A 19,261-nucleotide genomic window follows, 5' to 3' on the forward strand; every position below is an offset into this window, starting at 1 on the left:
AATATGCAGAGAATTAAAAAAAACACATGTCCATAAGAAAGTTAAAGAATAAATTAACCCACAAAAAAGACCTTCAACCCTCCAAACCTCAGTGGTTGAAGTTGTTGGAACCTCACACTGGAACCCAGGCCTTGCTACTGGTGAATCACTACGGGCTGAGATATAGCTTTCGAAAGAGCTGTTCTCGACCTCTCCAAATCGCCCAGAGCAATCCAACCTCGTCTGACTCTCGACATCCTGCCTTTCCAGTCTATATGGGCCAGCATTTAGATGGTCCAAACAGTGGATTGTACGTCAAATTAGGAGCCTTGAAAACACAGCCCACGATTCGGTTCAGACGCGGATTTTGCTGCTGAAGAAGCTGTTCTCGCTCTCTCCAATTTGGCTCAGTGCTTCGAGAGTTCCATCCTCATACCCGGTTAGTTGGACGGGCATCGAACTCCTCTGTCCTGTCTTCTCCCCTCCGAACCATTCACTCCAACCAGCACGGCTCCAACTCCAAGTGTGTTGATCTTGCAGCACACCAGCAGAGCACATCCGGTGAATTCGCTTTGACTTCACTCGCTTCTTCATTGCTTGTGGTGGTGGTTTACCACAATTTATTTAAAGTGTCATTAATGATGTTTTTAATCGAATTCCTTTGCTTTCAAACTAGCAGTGAGCTGTCACCTGCCTTCGGTAGTGCTATCATAAACTGGAAAGGTGAAAGTTTAAGAGGAAACTTGTTCATTCAGAGGGTCGTGAGATTCTGCATCGAAGTGCCAGCAGAAGTGGTAGATGAGAGGTCAATTTCAATGTTTAAGGGAAGTTTGGATAGGTACATGGATGGTAGGGTATGAGGGCTATGGTCCAAGTGCAGGTTGATGGGAGTAGGCAGTTTAAATGGTTCGGCATAGACTAGATGGGCCAAATGGCCTGTTTCTGTGCTGTACTTTTCTATGACTCTATAGGTCCTGGCAACATCCTTACACAAGTCTCCTGTGCACACTTTCCAGCTGATGGCTTCTCTCCTGTAGGAGGGTGACCAAAACTGCTTCACTACTGTAACAGGACTGGGAACACTAACATTCAAACATCAAATTTCCCACTGACTTAGGAGATGCCATAAGTTCATATTGTTGAAAAACATCAAGGTGATGACCTGGGGGATGACTTTGAATTCCAGTTCATCTTTAAACAGTTCGGTGGGCAAGAGCTGAATCTATTTGTGATTAGTTAAACCAATTTATCAGACAGGGTGTTCAGGCCTGTTAATCTTGAGTGTATAGTGATGGAAGTTGTACCAATGGGCAGAGTCTCAGGTGAATGAGTTATAGTTATAATGGGGAAAGGAGATTTGGTGATATGAAGAGGGTTTGATTCAACACCTCAGTAACTCCTGCGATGTGGACGATAAGCTTGGGAATGTCAAAGAGCACTTGTGAGGAAATTGAGAGAAATTCTTTTTCAGTAATGTGGGGTCTGAAGAGGGTGGGAATTTAGGTGGTGGGTGCAAAATAAGAAACCAGCTCTTCCATTCCCCTTTCTTGAGAGCAATTGGAAATGAACAAAAACCACTACAAGAGAGGTGTCCTTGGATCGTGTGCACTGCTCACCACTGGATGTCCTGGACAACCTCTCCCCTTATCTGTATTAAATATCCCAGCATTTGGACAGTTCAGCCTGCACCCTTGAGCTGTTTAGTTTCAATGTTGGAATAAGCCACTGCCTGATGCTGTGAGCAGCTGTTCCAGTCCTCGGCATCAGAACAGGATTCACAGTCAAACAGTGGAACCTCAGTGTTACAGCTGGGGTTGGTTTTTGTTAACACTGGCAACTTGATGTCAGTCTCAGCCCTTGAGATCATGAGGGAATACAGCAGAGAATATCGACAGTGGCTGTTGCCTTATCTGCTGGACATGTCCAGAGGGAAGCTGCAGTCTATCTGTTTCCACATGCACAGTCACTGGCTGAGGGTTTATCTAAGTTATCAAATGTAAAACAAATGCTGGTAGCAGCCACAAACTGTGTTTTGTGTCTCTCTGAGCTCCCCATTTGCTGCAGTGATGAGTGATCTCCTGAACCTCCTTCAATCCAAAGCTCTGACATCTGATCCGTTTCAGAGTTGTTTGGGTTGCTTGATGTTTAGGACATGCAATATCATCACCAATCGAAACAACCCTGAGTCAAGCTCTGTTACCGGGGACATTTGTCCATCGATGCATGTGTTAAATCATTTATGTTGTGTGGTTATCAAATGTTTTAAATTTCTCTTTATTTTTGGAAAGGTTCTCAGGTGATCACAATTTGGTGGAAGTTGAAAGCCGTCTGTGATGTTGTCCTCATCAATTGTTTCATCATTGCCTGGATCGTCAGCGCTACGACTTTTGGTATGTGGTCAAATAAACTTGTATGAAAATGATGAACTCAGTTCTCTGCAGGGTGGTTGGAATGCATTGAGTATCTCAGTCAGTACATTGTCAGATGCTTTATCAGGACCACCAGCATCTGCAGTCCTCAGCCCCACAACTGGGTGCAGGGAAACCTGCTGGAGGTTCAGACAGTAATGGCCAAACATCAACAGTTCAGAACCACCAGAAACACAGCACAGGTCAGTTGCACACATACAGGTCAGATAAATCACTGGAGGGCACATAGGTAAACCGGACTGAGTGATGGAACTTGGGTGATTCGGTGAGTTTCCAGTGAAGTTGTTGGACAGCTCCATAACCAGTTGTTGTGGATGTCAGGAGAGTCAAACCATGGACCATGTGGGATGTCTGGCTGCAGTGTCGTGCACTCCTCAAGGTGTGGCCATTGGAACACCAGAAGATGCAGCCGGTGCAGAATATTGACAGCAAGTGACCAGGATAGATTAGACTGCAGGGAATAATTCAGGTCTGGAATAACAGGTCAGCATGTTGTTATCCCACATCGGAGGCCATGCAGAGTCAGTTGGTTCAGTCATGTAGACAAAGTTAGCAAGTCTGGGCAGAGGTTGGTACATTTCCTGCCCTGTGGAGATAAGTGGAATAGTTTGGTTCTTTGCATCAATAGGCAGCTGTTATGGTCACTTACCTGATGAATTGTTACAGGTTTACTCATTTGAATTTCTTTTTAATTACAGGCCTTTCCACTGCAGGAATTGTCAGTATCGTCTTGTCAATCGTACTGCCAATTGCATTAATTTTAATTCTGATGTGTCGGTCCTTGGTCGCAGGTATTTGTCATTGTATTTTCACACTTGTGTATCAACTCCAGTCACATCTCCAAGTAATTTTAGACTCATTTTAATAAAAAGATAGAAAAGAAAAAACCCTGAATAATCTTCACCCCCACCGAACCCTCTGGATTCCTGTGATCTGTGGGATGAAATTGTCTGACATTTTTCCCAGTTATGAAAGTCTGATTTACAGTGTCACCACAGCTGGAATGATTCTGGAGTCGCCTCTGATCTGACTCCAGAGGGTCTTTAGAAAAGGTAGTCTGGAGAGGAACGTGTCTCAGCTCACTGGTGTTTGATCATGGTGTTGTCAAATTTCAGCATCATATCAGGTTGGTGTAAAGGATCCCAATGATGGTGAGGTGAGTGAGTGAGTGTTTGGGGCCTTTCTCAACCTTGATACAGTTGGGTGTGGGAAGGCCTCTCCTTCAGGCTTATTGTGTATGGAAGTGCCCACAGAGGAAGCATGGCTGTAGATCCGGGTTACAAGTGTGTTTAAGGAAACGGGGTTTTAAACTCCTTATACCGACTATCTTGCTGGCAAACATTCAGTCTCTGGTGAATAAAATCGATGATCTCACACCCAGGGTGCTGAATCAGAGGGACATTAGGACAGCTTGTGTCCTTTGTTTCACGGAATCCTGGTTAACCCCTTCCATACTGGATGCAGCAATTCAGATTGACAGGTTTACAATACACCATCAGGATAGATCTATAGAGTCTCTCAAAAGCAGAGGTGGAGGAGTATGCCTCATTATCAACTCTTCTTGGTGCACAAATATACCAGTGCTGTCCCAGTTCTGCTCACTAGACCTGGAATATCTAGCAGTTAAGTGCTGTCCTTTTTACCTACCACGGGAGTTCTCCGGGGTCATTTTGGTAGCAGTATACATTCCACCTCAGGCCAATGTCAATCAGGCTTTAGATGATCTGAGCAATGGGATCAACATGCACGAAACATCGCATCCTCATGCCTTCACCATTGTTTTGGGAGATTTTAACCAGGCCAGTCTGAAAAAGTCACTAAGCAATTACCATCAACAGATCACTTGCAATTCCAGAGGAAACAACACACTGGACCACTGTTACACCACCGTCAAAAATGCCTACCGTGCTATTCCACACCCTCACTTCGGGAAGTCTGATCACCTGGCTGTACTTCCATTCCCTGAGCACAGGCAGAGACTGAAGACTGAAGCACCGTGAAGGTTTGGTCAAGGAGCAGGAGCACCTACAGGACTGCCTTGAATCGGTGTACTGGACTGTATTCAGGGATTCATCTTCGAACCTGGATAAGTATGCTGCAGTTGTTACCGTCTTCCTTAAAACCTGTGTGAATCAGTGTGTGCCTACAAAGATTTATTGTACATTCTCAAGTCAAAAGAAGTGGATGAACCAGGAGGTACGTTGTCTGCATTCAAGACTGGTGATCCAGACTTGTACCAGAAAACCATGTATGAGTTGCAGAGAGTTATTTGAAGGGTAAAGAGATCATTTCTAATGAGGTCGAAGGTGACCGGATGCCTGACGACTCTGGCAGGGTTTACAAGACATCACTTCCTACAAAGTGAAACCCTATAGTATGAATGGCAGCAGTGCTTCATTACCAGATGAACTCAACGCCTTCTATGCCCACTTTGAAAGGGGGAACACAACTACAGCTGTGAAGATCTCTGCTGCACCTGGTGACCCTGTGATCTCTGTCTCAGAGGCTGACGTTAGGCTGTCTTTAAAGAGAGTGAACCCTCGCAAGTTGGAAGGTCCCGATGGAGTACCTGGTAAGGCTCTGTAAACCTGTGCCAACCAACTGGTGGGAGTATTCAAGGACATTTTCAATCTCTCACTGCTATGGGCAGAAGTTCCCATTTGCTTCAAAAAGGCAACAATTATACCAGTGCCTTAGAAGAATAACGTGAACTGCCTTAATGATGATCGCCCGGTAGCACTCACATCAACAGTGATGAAATGCTTTGAGAGGTTGGTCATGACGAGACTGAACTCCTGCCTCAGCAAGGACCTGGACCCGTTGCAGTTTTCCATTTGCCACAATAGGTCAACGGCAGATGCAATCTCAATGGCTCTCCACACGGCTTTAGACCAGCTGGACAACAGAAGCACATATGTCAGGATACTGTTCATCGACTATAGCTCAGCATTTAATACCATCATTCCCACAATCCTGATTGAGAAGTTGCAGAACCTAGGACTCTGTACTCCGGTCTGCAAATGGATCCTCGACTTCCTAACCGGAAGACCACAATTTGTGCAGATTGGTGATAATATCACTGACGATCAACACTGATGCACCTCAGGGGTGTGTGCTTAGCCCACTGCTCTACTCTCTGTATACCCATGACTGTGTGGCTGGGCATAGCTCAAATACCATCTATAAATTTGCTAATGATACAACCATTGTTGGTAGAATCTCAGGTGGTGATGAGAGGGTGTACAGGATTGAGATATGCCAACTAGTGGAATGGTGCCACAGCAACAACCTGGCACTCAACGTCAGTAAGATGAAAAAGCTGATTGTGGACTTCAGGAAGGGTAAGACAAGGGAACACATACCAATCCTCATAGAGGGATCAGAAGTGGAGAGAGTGAGCAGCTTCAAGTTCCTGGGTGTCAAGATCTCTAAGGATCTAACCTGGTCCCAACATGTCAATGCAGTTATGAAGAAAGCAAGACAGTGGCGATACTTCATTAGGAGTTTGAAGAGATTCGGTATGTGAACAAATACACTCAAAAACTTCAATAGAAGTACCGTGGAGAACATTCTGACAGGCTGTGTCACTGTCTGGTATGGAGGGGCTACTGTACAGTACCGAAAGAAGCTGCAAAGGGTTGTAAATTTAGTCTGCTCCATCTAGGTTACCAGCCTACAAGGTAGCCAGGACATCTTCAGGCTGCGGTGTCTCGGAAAGGCAGCGTCCGTTATTAAGGACCCCCAGCACCCAGGGCATGCCCTTTTCTCACTACTACCATCAGGGAGGAGGTACAGAAGCCTGAAAGCACACACTCAGCAATTCAGGAACAGATTCTTCCCCTCTGCCATCCGATTCCTAAAAGGACATTGAACCCTGGACACTACCTCACATTATTTTTAATATACAGTCGGCCCTCCTTATCCGCAGGTTCCGCATGCGCGGATTCAACCAACCGCTGATCAGGAAAACCCGGAAGTTCTCTCTCCAGCACTCATTGTTTGAGCATTGTTCACCTCGCGTCTTGTTTGGTCGCGACTTTGTTTCTGTGAAAAAATGGCTCCTAAAAAGCAATTAAGTGGTCAAAGCAATTCTTCAAAGGCTAAGAGGGAGCGTAAAGTGCTATCTCTCGCTGAGAGAGTAGAAATCTCAGATCTTTTGAAAAGTGGCATGTTGCTTGCAGAAGTGGCCGTAAGAATGAATCGAGCATTCACACCATAAAGCAGAAAGAAGCTGAAAATCATGGAAGTGTTAGTGCTGCCCCGACAACGGCAAAAATGGCCTCTCTGGTTCGTGACTGAGAAAGCATTAAGTGTGTGGCTAGAGGACATGTCACAGAAGCATATCCCCGTTGATGGCCAAATTATACGTGAAAAAGCACTTAGTCTCTATGAGCACTACACTGACGGGGTTGAGGAGAGTGAGAGTAAGGGATACTGGCTAACTCTGTAAAGCGCTACAGCCTCAAGAACTTAAAGATCACGGGAGAATCGGGATCGGCTGGTGCCGAAGCAGCATCAGCGTTCCCAGAAGAGCTCAAGAAACTCTGGTCATTATTCCCTAAACAATCCAGTATAACAACTATTTACATAGTGTTTACATTGTATTACGTATTTAAGTAATCTAGAGATGATTTAAAGTGTACGGGAGGATGTGCGTAAGTTATAGACAAATACTACACCTTTTTATATAAGGGACATGAGCATCCGCGTTTTGGTATCCGTGGGGGGTAACGGAACCAAACCCCCGTGGATAAGGAGAGCCGACTGTATAGTATTTCTGTGTATTTGCACGAATTTAATCCATTCAATATACGTTTACTGTATAAAGTATACTGAATAAGATTGACTTGTTTATTATTATTTATTTTCTTCTATTTTATGTATTGCATTGAACTGCTGCTGCTAAGTTAACAAATTTCACATCACATGCCGGTGATAATAAACCTGATTCTGATTTTTGTTTTCAATAACACCTTCCAATCAATGAATGCAAGGGAACACCACCTTCTCCCTCTTCCTCCTCAAGTTATAAACCATTCAAAGTTCAAAATATTGACATTCCTTCCTCATGGCCTAACTTTTGCAAGTCCTGGCTAAGTTCACTTTGAGAATAACTTAACCACACAGACTATAGTTCTCCAAGAACAGTACGAGTAACTACTGGTGTTTGTAGTGTAAATGTTCTCTGCTGATTCACAGACTAATTATCAAATGAAGTCTGTCACCGAGAGACAGGAGTCAGGAAAAGGGCCGATGACCCCGGGTTTGGTCAGGGGGTTGTGTATTAAAGAAGAGTTTAATGGATCAGGGAGGGATAGGGAGCTTTATTGGGGGTAAATTCAAGATAGATAGATAGATACTTTATTCATCCCCATGGGGAAATTCAACATTTATTTTCCAATGTCCCATACACTTGTTGTAGCAAAACTAATTACATACAATACTTAACTCAGTAAAAATATGATATGCATCTAAATCACTCTCTCAAAAAGCATTAATAATAGCTTTTTAAAAAGTTCTTAAGTAGTTTACTTAAATACATTAAATACAATCAACCCCGGCACTTTAACATATCTTACTCCTGGCAGTTGAATTGTAAAGCCTAATGGCATTGGGAAGTATTGACCTCTTCATCCTGTCTGAGGAGCATTGCATCGATAGCAACCTGTCGCTGAAACTGCTTCTCTGTCTCTGGATGGTGCTATGTAGATAGATAGATAGATAGATAGATAGATAGATACTTTATTCATCCCCATGGGGAAATTCAACCTTTTTTTCCAATGTCCCATACACTTGTTGTAGCAAAAACTAATTACATACAATACTTAACTCAGTAAGAACTAACTCAAAAAGCATTAATAATAGCTTAAAAAAAGTTCTTAAGTCCTGGCAGTTGAATTGTAAAGCCTAATGGCATTGGGGAGTATTGACCTCTTCATCCTGTCTGAGGAGCATTGCATCGATAGTAACCTGTCGCTGAAACTGCTTCTCTGTCTCTGGATGGTGCTATGTAGAGGATGTTCAGGGTTTTCCATAATTGACCGTAGCCTACTCAGCGCCCTTCGCTCAGCCACCGATGTTAAACTCTCCAGTACTTTGCCCACGACAGAGCCCGCCTTCCTTACCAGCTTATTAAGACGTGAGGCGTCCCTCTTCTTAATGCTTCCTCCCCAACACGCCACCACAAAGAAGAGGGCGCTCTCCACAACTGACCTATAGAACATCTTCAGCATCTCACTGCAGACATTGAATGACGCCAACCTTCTAAGGAAGTACAGTCGACTCTGTGCCTTCCTGCACAAGGCATCTGTGTTGGCAGTCCAGTCTAGCTTCTCGTCTAACTGTACTCCCAGATACTTGTAGGTCTTAACCTGCTCCACACATTCTCCATTAATGATCACTGGCTCCATATGAGGCCTAGATCTCCTAAAGATAAGGAACAAGACAGCTCAAAGCACAAAGTGATGATGATCAGGTTGTCTCAGGTGGACAGGAGGAAAGGGATGCAGAAATGCAGAAACTTGTAGACTGAGAGAGACGGGGAGTGAAATGTAAAGTCAGAGGGGTCTGAAAGAACAGATCAGCATTTTAATATTGAGCCATTGTCTGAGGGAGAACCATGTGGGGCAGTAAACTGGGTACATTACCATCACCAGGGAAGAGGTACTGAGCACATTGTCAGAGCTTCCATCTGCCAAGTCCCAGGTCAAGATGGACTTCATCCTGGGGTCTAAAAGAACAAACTAGAGTTATAATTTATGATCGGTATTAATTTTCTCAAGTTCTCTTGATTGGGAGAAGGTTCCATTAGATTTGAAATCCATTTGACACTCTTCAGCCCTCTTCCCTAAATGGTCAAAAATCCCCCTGCAACCCACAATAGCCGCCCTCACTATCAACGACAACACCTAGTTTTGTGTAATATGCAAACTTACTGATCAAGCCTTGCATTTTTGCACCCAAATCACTGATAAAAATATCAAATAACAAGAGTCCCTGCACTGATACCTGCATCACACCACGAGTCACCAGCTTCTATAATGGAAAACAATTTTCTACTACAGTCCTCTGCTTTCTATCTCCGAGCCAATTTTGAATCCCCCTAGAAGCCCCTGGATTCATGTCAGGATCATGTCAAAATAGATAACGTTCATTGTCCTCTCTACCCTTTTGGTTATCTCTTCAAAAAAAAACCACCCTGAACGATTCATCAACCATGACTTCCTGTACATAAAGCTATGATGTCTCCTCCTAATCAGATTTTGTCTAATGAAATCCTGGTAGATCCTATTGCTCAGAATTCCCCCCAGTAACTTCCCCACCACTGATGTCAGGCTGACCAGGCTGTAGTTCCTGGGCTTGTCCTTGCTGCCCCTCTTAAACAACAGACCAACACCCAGCGTCACCATGAGAACAACAGAGGTTCCAGTGGGAGGCTCACCGTCCCCCTGTCAGGGTAAACGGACAGGGAATATCTGTGGCTTTACCAGCATCACCCACATTCTCAGAACCAGTGTGGAGGAAGTGTTGCACGTTGAGAGATCTCCACTTTTGGATGAGACATTAAGCCAGAGTCCCATCTGCCTTCTTCGGGAAGGTGTAAATGATCCTTCAGCGTTATTTCTAAAAGAGCAAAGGATTTCTCCCCAGAATCGGAAAAATAATTCTGTTAACCAACATCACAAAGCCAGCTTTTACATGACTGTTTGTTCAGCCTTACTCAGTACAAACTGAGTCTCATTCCCTCCAACAGTGACTGCACTTAAAGTACTTCACTGTCTGGACCAGAGACTGGTAAAAGATGCTGTGAGATTACAGGTTCTGTTTCTCACGTGGAGAAGTTCACTCTGCCCCCGCTCACAGGAGTTGGCTGAATTTTTCAGTTCCTGTGTGACGTCATTGAAACGATATGAAGAATGTAAACAGCTGTCAGACACACTCCTGTTCCTGGCACGATGCAACATCAGACCCTGATATCTGAAATAAAGTAGCTGGTGACAATAAGTCTGATGTGCAGGTGTCAGTCAGCTGTCTGGGCATCAACCTGCCCTTCACAAGGAGACTTTCTCTCCTCAAATGTGCCCCTGACCAGATTGTGGATATCAGCCTGAGCTCCTCCGGCTAAATGAGTGGGAGAACTTTTGTGACAAAATGTGGAATCGAGCCAGAGGTTGAGAGTTTCAGTGACTTTCCAGTGAAATTGTGGGTTAACTCCATAACCAATTGTTGTGGAAGTTGGGAAAATCAAACCTGGATCATGTGGGTCAGTGTAGTGCACTCCCAGAGGAGTGGCCATTGCAACACCAGAAGGAGCAGCTGGTGCAGAATATTGGCAGGAGGTGACCTGGAAAGATCGGACTGGAGACCTCTGAGGACAACTGATCAGGGCTCGTGAATTGTCTGTTCCAGGTTTCCCACTGTACAGGACATGCAGTCGATAAGACTGGGCAGAGGTTGGCACATGCCTGTCCCTGCAGGGTGAAAGTGGAACAGTTTGGCTGTTTGCAACATTGTGCAGCTGTTACGGTCATTTCTCTGGGGAATTGTTACATGTTTTCTTATTTGAATTTATTTTCACTTGCAGGTTATTCCATCAAGGATGCTTTAAATGATATCTTGCTGATGTTGCCATTGGTGAATGTTCTGCTTCTGTTTTACTTGATCTACAAGAAGAAGTTTTATGGTATGTTACTTTACCTTTGTCTATAAGCTCCAGTTATCTCTCCAAGGAATTTGTGACTAATTTCAACAGACATTAATGAAATGAAAAACTTGAAAAATCATCCCCCCTTCCCCCACAGAACCCCCCCCCCCCCCGACACACAGTGACCTGTGGGATGAAACTGCATCATTTTTCACCCAGTTGTGAAGTGTTGGTCACAGTGATACCATCTCTTACCTGACTCCAGAGGGATCTTTAGAAGACGTCGGGTTGAGAGGGAGCTATCTCAGCTGTCTGGTGTTTGACACGTGGTGTTGTTCAACTTCAAAATGAAATCAGCTGAGGAATGAGGGACAGAATCCCCTTTATCCCAGTGATGGTGAGGTGTTTGCATGATAGGTATCCCTCTGATCCTCGATAGAATTCAGTGTTGGGAGGCCTCTCACCGATCTTTCCTGGATATTTGCAATAGTTTTGTTTTCAACAGCACCTTCCAGATAGTCAGCACAAGGGAACACATTCCCCCCCTTCCTCTCCAAGTTGTAAACTATTCAGGGTTCAAAATATTGACATTCCTTCCTCATGGCCGAATTCAAGCAAAGCCTGGCTAAGTTCAGTTTGAGATCTACTTCACCTTACAGACTAAAGTTGTCCAAGAATAGAATCAATGTTTGTACAGTAAACGCCCCCGGCTGTTTCACAGGCAAATGACCAAATGAAGTCTATCACCAAGCCAAGTAAAGCAAGATGAGGGCAGATGACCCCAGGCTCGGTCAGACAGTGGGGTGTCAAAGAAAAGCTTGAAGGATTAAGAAAAGGTGGTGAGCTTTAGTGGGGTAAATTTAGAGATAAAGAACAATTTGCTGAAAGCACAAAGATCAAACTTGCTGAGAAGGAGGGGATTAGAACAGAAATATAATGGGTTTATAGACTGCAGAGAGGAAAGGGGGGAAGCGAGTTGGAAAGTCAAAGAGGTTTCTGAAAGTATTGATGAGCATTGAGCTGTAATCTGAGTGAGAACCAGTGTCGGGCAACAAATCTGAGAAAATGACAATCACCAGGGAAGAAATACTGAGTCAGTTGTTGGAGCTGCCATCTGACAAGTTGGATATCCACATGGACTTCATCCTGGGGTCTGAAAAAGGCAGCTAATGACATACTTCATGCAGCAATTTAAATGTTCACCCTATTCTGAAAAGTTTCCATTAAATTGGACAACGGCAAACATGATTGCTTTATACAAAGATACCAAGAAACGACAGGACAGTATGGGTGAGGGTGATGTGTGGATGTGAAACTTAGCAAGGAGATGGGGTAGAATATAGAGACAGATGAATCTGGAGACAGATACAATTTTCAGTACTGGAGTGATGTGTAACATTTCAAAGGGTTGATCCTGTGGGCAGATTGAAGGAGCAGAGACAGATGTATGATCTCGATCACAACCATCATGGCATCCTGATAAGTTGCTGCAAAAGTTAAAGGATGGAACTAAGGTATTATTTTTATATTCAGGATAATCTTTCAACATGTCTACATAAAATGTTCCAGCATGTGGACTGTTCAGCCTGCACCCTCGTGGAGTTCAGTTTTCAATTTGAACCAGAACACTGTCCGATGCCATTGAACAGCTGGAAACAGTGATGTTGTGATTCTCTGCATCAGAACAGGCTGTACTGTCAGACATGGAACTCAGCCACTGGCAAAATGTTTAATTGCAGTCCTCCAGGTCACTGGGGTAATTCAGCAGAACTGATTTACAGTGGCCTGATATCCCATCCACTGGATGTACCCACGGACAAACTACAGAGTACCTGTCATTTCCACATGTGATGCCTGTGGGTCAGTAAGTTATCAAATGTAGTGTTTCCAGAGGGAACCAGAAGATGCTTTTGGTCCCTCCCTGGTCTCTCCACTTGTTGCCAGTGTGTGAGAGCTCCCTGAACCTCCTTCAGTCCAATGCTTGAATGTCTGGTCCAGTTCTGAGCTGGTTGATTGCCTCATGTTAGGACACTGAATATCACAATGAACCTGACCAAGCCCGGGTTCATCTCTGTTCACTGCAGCACTTCATTGATGCAAGTTTTGAATAAGTTGTGTAGATTGTAACTCAGGGGGATTACTACCATCAGGGAGGAGGCACAGGAGCCTGAAGACACACTTTCAATGATTTAGGAACAGCTTCTTCCCCTCTGTCATCAGATTTCTGAACGGTCCATGAACCCGTGAAGACAATCTCGATATTTTTGCTCTCTCTTTCACAACTATATATCTCAGTGTAATTTATAGTCTATTTTATTTATTGCTCTGTACTGTTGCCACAAAACAACGAATTTCATGATGTATGTCAGTAATGATTAACCTGAGTCTGAATTCTGATTCTGAGAATTTCAAATGGTTTTTATTTATTTGTTTTAGGTTGGATGTTCTTCCAAACTAGTTTCTTTAACCTGATGTTCTTACTTGGCATTTCTGTCAGCAATTCAATTTCAGGTAAGTGCTCAAACATAATTCTGTATTTACATGAAATGATGTACTTGGTACTGAGCAGAGGGATAGAATGAAGTGTCTCTGTCAGAACATTGTGAGCTGCTTCATCTGGACCACAAACACATACAGTCCTTGGCCCCACAGCTGAGGACTGGGGAACCTGCTGGAGGTTTAAAATATCTGAATGTCCATTTTAGTTTAAATCTCTGTTCAGAACATCTGGCCACACAAAATTTCAGACAGGCAATGATCTACTACCTGTAGTCTGTATAAAGTCCATGAAGTTGATGCCATTTTGCCTTGCTTCTATAGCCTCTGTGTCTGTCTGCTGAGTAAATACAGATGTAAAATATGCATTTAAGATCTCCTCGATCACTTTTGGCTCCACACATGTATTACCATTCTGATCTTCCAGAGGAGCAATTTTGTCACTTGAAATCCTTTTGCTCTGAACATATCTGTAGAGTCCCTCAGGATTCTCCTTCACCTTGTCTGCTAAAGCATCCTCAAGCCTTCTTTTCACCCTCCTGATTTCTTTCTTAACTCTTCTCTCATTTCTTATACTCCATGAGCACCTCATTTGTTCTTACCTGCCTGTACCTGCAATGTACCTCTTTCTTTTTCTTAAACAAGGCCTCAATATCTCTTGAAAACCAAAGTTCCCCACACCTGTTATCTTTACCTTTTATTCAGACAGGCTTTGTATTCTCAAAACTTTATTTTTGAAGACCTCCCACTTACCAAGTGCACATTTGCCAGAAAAAATCCTGTCTGAATCAACACTTACTAGATCTTCTCCTATACCATCAAAATTGGCCTTTTTCCAATTTAGAAACTTAACCTGCAGACCAGACCTATCTTTTTGCATATTTTCTTCAAAACTAATGACATTGCGATTACGAGATGCTAAGTGTTCTCCTACACACACTTCTGTCACCTTTCCTATCTCATTCCCTAACAGCAGATCAAGTATCACACACTCTTTCATTGGGACTTCTAGTACTGATTAAGAAAATTTCCTGAACACATTTGACAAACTCTATCCAGTGTGGACCTTTGACACTATGGGAGTCCAAGTCAATATATTGAAAGTTAAAATCAGCAACTATAACAACCTTATATTTCTTGCAACACTCTGAGATCTCTCCATAAATTTGTTCCTCTAAATCCCACAGATTTTCGTATAATCTGTAATTTGCCCCATTAACGTGTTCACACTTTTCTTATTCCTCAATTCCACCATAATGCCTCACTAGATGAGTTCTCCAGTCTGGCCTGGCTGAACACTGCCAGGATATTATCCTTGAATATTAAAATATCCCCTCCTCCTTTAATCCCTCCCACTCCATTGTGTCTAAAACAATGGAACCCCAGAATATTGAGCTGCCAGTCCTGCCCCTCCTGCCACCAAGTCTCCCTAATGGCTACAATACCATATTCCCAGGTGTTGATCCATGCTGTGAGCTCATCTGCCTTTCCTATGATACTTCTTACATTGAAGTATACACAGTTCAGGACATCAGTCGCTCCATGCTCAACCTTCTGATTCCCGTCTGTCCCCACAACCTCTCCACTATCTGTTCTGACACTCTGCTTCCCATCCAGATGCAACTCCAGTTTAACAACTCCTCCTCAACCCCGTGCAGCACTCGAAAACTTTCCCACTCGGATATTAGTCACCCTCCAGTTCAGGTGCAATTGTGACTTCTGTACGGATCTCATTTTCCCTGGAAGAGAGCCCAATGTTCCAAGAACTTGATGCTCTCCCTCCTACACCAACTCCCTAGCCATGTGTTAAACTGTATAAACTTCGTATTTCTGGCCTCACTCGCACGTGGCCTGAGTAGCAATCCTGAGATCACAACCTGGAAGTTCTGCTTCAACTTAGCACCGAACTCCTGAACTCACTTTGCAGAACCTTTTCACTCTTCCTACCTACCCGGACCACGACTTCTGTTTCACCTTCCACAGATACTACACAAACTGCTGTGTGTTTCCAACATTTTTTTTTATTAAACACAGAGCTGATAGATTCTAAGTAGTAAATATTGTTACGTACTCCGGAATGAGTTAAAAGAACCAGCAGAAATGGAACACACCTGGAGTCTGGTTTTGCTAGAAACAAAACACTATTTATTAGTATCTCCGTAGTGTGTAGGCCTCCGTTAGTCTCGATAGACCATGGATTTGCACCTTGGAAAGTTTCCAGGGTGCAAGCCTGGGCGAGGTATTTTTTTTATGGAAGACCGGCAGTTGCCCAAGCTGCAAGTCTCCCCTCTCCACGCCACCGATGTTGTCCAAGGGAAGGGCATTAGGACCCATACAGCTTGGCACCGGTGTCATCGCAGAGCAATGTGTGGTTAAGTGCCTTGCTCAAGGACGGACACGCAGCCTCAGCCAAGGCTCAAACTAGCGACATGTCCAGTTCCATGACATATGAAATAACTCCAACAGTGATTTGCCACAGGGGTGCCTTTCTTCAGTGAAATACCACATCCAGACAAAGGGTAAATAAACACGTGGTACTCACAAAGGTTTCCCCTCACCAGAGAACCCACTCCTGTAGATTAACTAAGTGACAATCACACTTCCATAGCTGAATGGAAACAACTCACCCTTAGGGGTTACTTAGAGAGAGAGTCCAAACAGCGATGTCTTTGTCACTAGGCTTCTTCTGTTCCAAACCTTCTTCTCCTCTCTTCCCTTCTTGCAAACTTGTTCTAGTTGCAGAAAACTTGTGAGAGTCATATATCAAATACTCGGGATCGATCTTAACTCACCCCTTTTGGGCCACTGAGAGTTTAAACCAGCGACCGACTCACTGGTGTCTTTCATTGACAGAATCCATCTTGACTCTAACTGTGTGTGTTTGAGTGTCTCTGTGTCTATAAGAGGAATCACCTGACCTTGCTTATTCAAAACAAGCTGCCACTTGTATGAACAATCACTGCTCACCATAGCAACCCAGCATTTCTGCAGTCAGTAGAAATCCAAAAAAAACAAAAGTTAGTCTCAATTCTTTTGGCATTTTAAAGTGACAGACCACAGAAAAAAAATGAACCCTAGGGGTACATAACAATATCTAAAAGCACCAGTGATCCAGTACCCACGGGAGAGCAGAGTTTCTAATTATTGAGTAATATAATATAAAAAACGGATATTGAAATTCTTCAAAACTGGAGGAAAAGCAAGTTCCAATGAGGAAATTCGGACTGTACAAAAAGATATCAATAGATATCCTATCATTAAAAAACTCATTCGTAAGGCCAGTGATGTTGTGGGGGTGGAACTGGACTCTCTGACGGTGGTGTCTGAAAAGAGGATGCTGTCCAAGTTGCATGCCATCTTGGACAATGACTCCCATCCACTCCATCATGTACTGGTTAGGCACAGGAGTGCCAGAGACTCATTCCACCGAGATGTAACACTGAGCGTCATAGGAAGTCATTCCTGCCTGTGACCATCAAACTTTACAACTGCTCCCTCAGAGTGTCAGACACCCTGAGTCAATAGGCTGGTCCTGGGCTTATATCCACTGGGCATAATCTACATATTATTATTTAATTATTTATGGTTATATATTGCTATATTTCTACACTATTCTTGGTTGGTGTAACTGTAATGAAACCCAATTTTCCTCGGGATCAATAAAGTCTATCTGTCTGTCAATGAGTGGGTGATAACTCAGCACATGGAGTTTAATGCAGGAAAGTGTGAGGTGGGGCCCTTGAGTAAGAGGAATCAGACTGTAATGTCAATGGAGGGGAATTGCAAATCAGTGAATTGCAGAGGGATCAAGATGTTCTTGTAAAGGAATCACAAAAGATTTGGTGCAGCAATAATTAGGAACAGGGGTGACGTATAAGGATTTGGAGTTTAGAAATGGGGAAGTATTGTTACAGTTGTCCAGAGTGTTGGAGACCCGCTTGGTACTGTGCACAGTTCTGGTCCCCTTGTTTAAACACAATTGCACTGACACTGCGGGCAGTCCAAAAGTGATCCATATGAGTAATTCCTGGGATGAGTGACTTTTCCCGCCACAAGCATTTGGGAGGTATTTAGAGAGATGGATAAATATTTGAAAGATTGGGGAATTTGGGATTGTGTGGGACTGGAACAGAAGAGGAGATGGATAAATATTTGAAAGATTGGGGAATTCGGGATTGTGTGGGACTGGGACAGAAGAGGAGATGGATAAATATTTGAAAGATTGGGGAATTCGGGATTGTGTGGGACTGGGGCAGAAGAGGAGATGGATAAATATTTGAAAGATTGGGGAATTCGGGATGTTGTGGAACTGGGACAGAAGAGGAGATGGATAAATATTTGAAAGATTGGGGAATTTGGGATTGTGTGGGACTGGAACAGAAGAGGAGATGGATAAATATTTGAAAGATTGGGGAATTCAGCATTTTGTGGGACTGGAACAGAAGAGGAGATGGGGCCTGAAGCAGATCAGCTCCAATTGTATTGAATGGTGGGGCAGGTTTAAGGAGCTGAGTGACCGACTCCCCTCTTATTTTCTTGTGTTTATTATCTTCTTGCAAAAGAACAATGGATTGTGGTCCTTAACACAAGAGATTCTGCAGATACTGGAAATCCAGAGAAACTCACACAAAATGCTGGAGGAACTCAGGAGGTCTGACAACACCTATGGAAAGGAATAAAGAGTTGATGTTTCAGGCTACCCTTCATCAGGACCAGAAAGAAAGGGGAAAGAGCCAGAATAGGAATGTGGGGGAAGGGGAAAGAGTACAAGGTGAAAGGTGAAGCCATGTGGAGGGGGAGGTAGGTGGGTGGGGGAGGGGTGAAGTGAGAAGCTGGGAGGTAATAGGTGCAAAAGGCAAATGGCTGACAAATGAATCTAATCGGACAGGAGAGTGGCCCATGAGAGGAAGGGATGGAGGAGAGGCAGGGGCTTCTGATAGTGAACTCATCAAAATTTGGCCGTCTCAACACCAGAAGGAGCACCCAGTGCAGAATATTGGCAGCAGGTAACAGGGAAATACTGACTGAGGAAGAGAGAGTGAGTCAGTCCGTTCTTGGCCGGCGTAACAAATCAGTGGCTTGTTCACCCAGCACAGCAGGTAGAGTCAGTCGGTGCAGACCAGAAGTCAAGGTTGACAAGACTGGGCAGTGATGAGCACATCTCTTCCCTGCAGGAGATAACGGGAACAAATTGGTTGTGGCAACAATTGGCAGCTCTCCTGCTCATTTTTCTGGTGTGTTGTTGCATGTTTGCTGATTTGAATGTATTTGTAATTGCAGGTTTTTACAGCGAGGACACTGTCACATTTGCTGCGTCAATCACAATGGTGGTGTTGCTTCCATTGGCTTTTATTTCATTTGTGATTCTTTGGTGGAAAGCATTTCAGTATGGAGGTAAATGTTATTGTCTACACTTGTGTTTAAACTTCAGGCATCTCTCCAAGGAAATTGCAGTTAATTTTAAAAGAAAAATCACCCCCCACCACCACTCTGGGTCCCTGAGACATGAGGGATGAAATTACCCTGTATTTTTGCCCAGTTGTGGAGTGGTGTTTCACAGTGACACCACTGCTGGAATGATTCCGGAGTCACCTCTGACCTTGCGTCAGAGATGGTACTTGAGGGTAAAATGTCTCAACTCAATTGTGTTACGCACATTATGTTGTCAAAGGTGATGTGACTCGTGATGTAGAGGTGAGGAGTGAGGGACCAC

At 43.8% G+C, this 19,261-nt stretch overlaps 2 protein-coding genes across 2 annotated transcripts in view; both read left to right on the top strand.

Moving 5' to 3' along the window:
* Positions 1–7,612, top strand: part of LOC140721560 (uncharacterized) — a 28,465-nt gene extending 20,853 nt beyond the window's left edge. Inside the window, exons 6-8 of the mRNA XM_073036382.1 lie at positions 2,268–2,369; positions 3,107–3,199; positions 7,608–7,612. Coding sequence (XP_072892483.1) covers positions 2,268–2,369; positions 3,107–3,199; positions 7,608–7,612 — 200 coding nt within the window. The remainder of the gene's footprint in view (positions 1–2,267; positions 2,370–3,106; positions 3,200–7,607) is intronic.
* A 3,393-nt stretch (positions 7,613–11,005) lies between these two features.
* LOC140719047 (uncharacterized) overlaps positions 11,006–19,261 on the top strand; it is a 50,137-nt gene continuing 41,881 nt past the window's right edge. The window contains exons 1-3 of the mRNA XM_073033416.1: positions 11,006–11,091; positions 13,489–13,563; positions 18,829–18,942. Coding sequence (XP_072889517.1) covers positions 11,031–11,091; positions 13,489–13,563; positions 18,829–18,942 — 250 coding nt within the window. The 5' untranslated portion in view covers positions 11,006–11,030. The remainder of the gene's footprint in view (positions 11,092–13,488; positions 13,564–18,828; positions 18,943–19,261) is intronic.

The sequence above is a fragment of the Hemitrygon akajei genome, chromosome 2, assembly GCF_048418815.1.
Source record: "Hemitrygon akajei chromosome 2, sHemAka1.3, whole genome shotgun sequence".
NCBI lineage: Eukaryota > Metazoa > Chordata > Chondrichthyes > Myliobatiformes > Dasyatidae > Hemitrygon > Hemitrygon akajei.